Source organism: Sinocyclocheilus rhinocerous, unplaced genomic scaffold (assembly GCF_001515625.1).
Source record: "Sinocyclocheilus rhinocerous isolate Xijiao unplaced genomic scaffold, SAMN03320098_v1.1 scaffold686, whole genome shotgun sequence".
NCBI lineage: Eukaryota > Metazoa > Chordata > Actinopteri > Cypriniformes > Cyprinidae > Sinocyclocheilus > Sinocyclocheilus rhinocerous.
This window is the reverse complement of record NW_015647963.1, coordinates 138548-143390: the sequence shown is the minus strand read 5'-3', so window position 1 is coordinate 143390 and position 4843 is coordinate 138548. Positions and strand designations below refer to the sequence as shown.

Here is a 4843-nt window from a genome sequence, read left to right as displayed (position 1 = left end):
AAATACCTTAGCAACAGCATAACAGCGTCTTTTCTGAGCACTGGAGACTCCGGTTACGTTCTTTTGCTGATTGTTTTTAAGATGTTTTCTGTGATCTAGATTGAACTGTTCTGGATCCTGCAGCACTGTAGGCCTGTTTTCATCACAAACAGTCGACACTCACATTCATATTTGTTATGTCAACGCTGCAGTAATGTGTGTGTGTGTGTGTGTTTTAGGGTCACGTAGGGGTCACAGGCACCCGTGGAGCGATTGGTCAGCAGGGATCTCCTGTAAGTCTGATGTTTGACCAACACTGCAGCTCTGATCCAAAACTGCTGCTGTCTACCTACATAGACAGCAACCAGTGCATCATGCAAGTAGTGCACTGGAAATTCATCTGACAACAGAGTTCGACCTTAGCATGTTGTATGTGTTTGATGCATGTCTTTGCATCAGAAGTTACACCCTATGATGCCTAAAAATGCTGTCTAGGTAGGGGCTCACAAGGATTTGGAGCAGAGCTTTTTGTTGCATAACTTTTCCAATTAAGTTACCGGAAAATTTGATGTACCTAAGCCAATGTTTGCAGTTTTTTTCTCTGGTTAATTTTGGACTCTGGCCACACGTCTCTGGGCCAGAGGAACGTCACACTGAAGTGTCTGCTTGCATAATGAAATTAAAATACAATCTTTTAATTTTTCCCCCACCCCAGGGATCTCCTGGGCTTCCTGGTGAAGCAGGACCCAAGGGCGAGAAGGGAGTTCAGGTTTGTGTGTGTATAAGTGTTAGCATACTATTTCTGCAATAGGTAGTACATGTACATTACATTTAGTCATTTAGCAGACGCTTGTTTGACAAATGAGGACAATGGAAGCAATCAAAATCAACAAGAGAGCAATGATATGCAAGTGCTATAACAAGTGTCAGTTAGCTTAACGCAGTACACGTAGCAAGGTTTTTTGTTTTTTTTTATACTGTGTGCAGTTTGTCATTTTTCTGTATTTTTCTGGATGAGCTGATACAGGTTTATTATAGTTAAAACTAAAATTATACCATTAAAAAAAAAAAAAATTTTGTTACTTGAAATTAAATAAACAAACTGAATTATATTTTCTGTGTCCATTTTAATTTTAGTTCAAGTTTTAGTAATTTCGTTGTGTGTTTTTGTTATTTTTATATATTACTGTATTGTTTTTATAAAATTTTATAATTTGTTATTTTAGTATATCACATTACACTAAATAAAAAATGAGAAATGTTGGCTTGGCAACTAGCTAAAATAAAATAAGTTCGAGGGCTATTTTAAATATCAAATTTTATTTCAGTCAAATTTTATTTTGAATAAAAATATTTTTATGGTTTTAGTTTTATTTGACTGTAATAATCCTGGTATGATGTTGTTTCTCTTCAGTTTTCAGTGTTTGTAATATCAACTGCAATTGTTAATTTTTCTTGACTCGTTATTTTGGCAATCTGCCAGAAGTAAACACATCTTTACCCTTAAATTGCGCTAAAATGCAAAATAGCACTATATATTTTCTAAGGATGCAAAGGATGCAATGTAGCGAGGTCATGTGACAACAACGTAGCATTTTTTACATTTGAAATCTGCATGCTGTTCATGCTGTTTCACATAGTTAAAAAAAATAGTATAAAGCAATTAAATTCAGTAAGCAGTATTCTAATGTTTTATAAATCTAAAAATGGCAAAAGTTTAGGGTCAGACTGGAGCAAACAAATAGTTTTATTTAAAAACAACAGAAGTCAATGGCAGGTCGCCTCTTAATTAGGGCTGCACAATTAATCGAATTTCTGATCGCGATTACGGATGCCACAATTACGTAATCGGTCAAAACGGCAATTAATCGTTCAAAGTCCACTTATGTTATTCTGCATGCTTAAGATATGTTTTTTTTTTCTTTCTACGTTCTTCTCTTTCTACAAGTTTTCTTAATGTTATCTTTCCATTGTTTTAATTTTAGTGTTAGTAAAACATTATAATATCATGCATATTTTAACTTTTTTCTTATTTAAAGAAGAAACCAATCCAATGTATAGTTGACATTTGAGGTTTAATACTATAGAAAAGCAATAAAGGTTTTTCAGTTAGAGTGTTTTCAGCTTGTTTATTTTCATTTAAAAATATGGCATGCGGTTGCTTCAAACAATGTTATAAACATCATTCAATGTCAAATGTGATAATCGTAATTAATAATCGCAATTACAATTTCAAGGGCATAATCGACAATTATATTATAATTTGAAAAAGTAACTCAGATATTCTCTTGTAAATTAAAAAGTAATGCGCTACTTTACTAGTTACTTGAAAAAAGTAATCTGATTACGTAACTCGCGTTACTTGTAATGCGTTACATTACCCCCAACACTGTATACTACTCTGTAGTATAAAACCAAGTTGTGTAACAGAAAGAATTCTGTATTGTGTTTCATTTTGCAAATCCATCCTGGAAAGCTCGTGTAAACAGTCAGTGATCCACATTCAGCGTCACAAATATCCCATTCAGATATCAGCCAATAAACGGCATTCAAAACCTGAGCGAAACAGAATCACGGCGCGTTTGGCCACCCAGCGTGACTTTAGTCAGTCGTGTCTGCCTTTCCTCTGTTATCCAGAGCATTAAAGGAACTGTGTGCTCAGAGACGCTTGAATAACAAGATTAAAGCGCTTTCTTTATCACGTCATGCAGAAATCATTCTTTTCATTCGCTCCAATCATTCTTAGGTAACAGTATTATATAAGGCTATTGAATAAGTTTATGTGTGTGTTTTTAGGGACTCGCTGGGAAGAAAGGATCCCGAGGGCCCGCTGGAGCGCCAGGTCCTGAGGTGTGTGTTTTACACCACAATTTTATGTTTACACAATCATAAAATCATGACATTTACATAAATTTAAACAGAAAACACTCAGAAATGTTAAGATTTTTGTGTGTGAATTAAATGTAAAACTTCCATTATATTTGCATTGCACAGTTTTAACATAATGAAATAAACTTAATGTGACGCGTATTTGTCAGAGATTTCTGCACTCAAAAAAATTTTAATTTTTCTTTTTAACTATTTACATCTATTTGATTTAATTAAAATAATTTTTTCATATTGAATTTAATACTTAAAAAAAAAATTTATTTAAATGGATTAGAATCAGCATAAATCTGTTCACTGTAAAATAAATAGATAAATTCAAGTTTATTTTTATTTATAAAAGTTTATTTTATAAATTAATTTGTACATTTAAAAAGAATGAACATGGTTCAAAATATGAGTAGCTGTGGAACAAGCAATACTCAATTAGTTAAAATGTATGAGATTAAAACAAATTGATTAAATATATAAAGCTGGTTATTGTGTGTTTAAAACACATTCAGTTTATTCGCACTATTACAGAAATCGGACCTATTTCATTTAATCTAAATATGAATCATGTTAGGATCATTAGAAAAACTGTGTAATCCAAATGTATGGAAATTTGATATGAATTAAAATATGTACAATATGTTTTTTGAGCGTATTTAAGTGGTGTAACATATATTATTGCAATTTCCATGTCAAATTAGCTTTGTGTGTCTGTTCCCCAGACCAGAAATCATTTATGATGGCTCGTCTTTTTAAGTGTTAATAATATATGTAAACAGCAGCCGCAGGCTCCGCCCCCTCACAGGATGTTGTTGTGGTCATGTGACTCTCTCTGAATGTCTTTTAGGGTCCGGTTGGATTGCCGGGGCCCAGAGGGATGGACGGGTATCCGGGATCCGACGGGCTTCCCGGTCTTCCTGGTTTACTGGGTCTGCCTGGATCCAAAGGCCGAACAGTGAGTGTGAAATAACCTTTCCATGTGCTACTAAAACATCATTCTGAGACCAGTTTAATGTCATTTCAGAAGTCCATAAAGTTCTGTTCTATCTGAACGCTTTTCTAAAGCATTCCATAAAAATTCATATTCAAACCTTGATTTAGGGAAATTATGTTAAAACTGAAAAAAAAAAATTAAGGAGAAATTGATCGTAAATTTCACAAATAATTACAAAGCAACGGCAAGTAAGGCATTGGATTAAATGTGGCTAGTGATGTTTAACAGTGTTATTTTAGTATCATTAATATACTATTATAGTTTTTGTAAATATTTTGAATTAGTTTTTATATTTTCTGTTTTCATTTTAGTAATTCAGTTGTTTTTTGAATGTCGGTATAGATTTTTATACATTTATTTCAGTTTAAGTAATTTTAGTACTTAAACTAAATGAAAACGAGAAATGTTTAAGTCTGTTATATTTTATTAGTTTTTTGTTGTTGTTGTTGTTGTTTTCAGTTTAAACTAGGGCTGCCAATCGATTAAAAAAATTTATCTGATTAATCACATCCTTTTTCTGTGAATAATCGCGATTAATCGCACACTTCATGAAATTAAGCATAGACCATTTATCTTGTTTCAAACGTTTATTTTGTCATCATTTAAACAAAACTCTGAATTGTATAGTATGTGTACAGTGCAACAGCAAAGAGCTTTTTTACATTTTAGAGAAGCCAAGTTGCGATACCGAACCGGACCACATGGAGATGCCAAAAAAACCCTAAACCAATCGCCTGCTGGCTGCATATATCTACTACTGTACACGGATCCATTCAGAAAAACTAAACACAGCAACATACACATGACAAATCAAAACATTATCGTGAATGTGTGTGGAAACAACGTGAATGTACGGAAAGGTCTGTGCCTGTGCATAAATACAATGTGCGATCAGTGCGTCAAGAGTACTCATACACACATTATTATAACGGACTCACGCGTGCTTACTGTACGACTCCTGTACGCCACCGCAATCGTCTTTACCTTGATTGC

General features: G+C 33.5%; 1 protein-coding gene across 1 annotated transcript in view; it reads left to right on the top strand.

Moving 5' to 3' along the window:
- LOC107709510 (collagen alpha-1(XXIV) chain-like) overlaps positions 1-4843 on the top strand; it is a 125639-nt gene that overhangs the window by 98449 nt on the left and 22347 nt on the right. Inside the window, exons 44-45 of the mRNA XM_016514004.1 lie at positions 2776-2829; positions 3704-3811. Coding sequence (XP_016369490.1) covers positions 2776-2829; positions 3704-3811 — 162 coding nt within the window. The remainder of the gene's footprint in view (positions 1-2775; positions 2830-3703; positions 3812-4843) is intronic.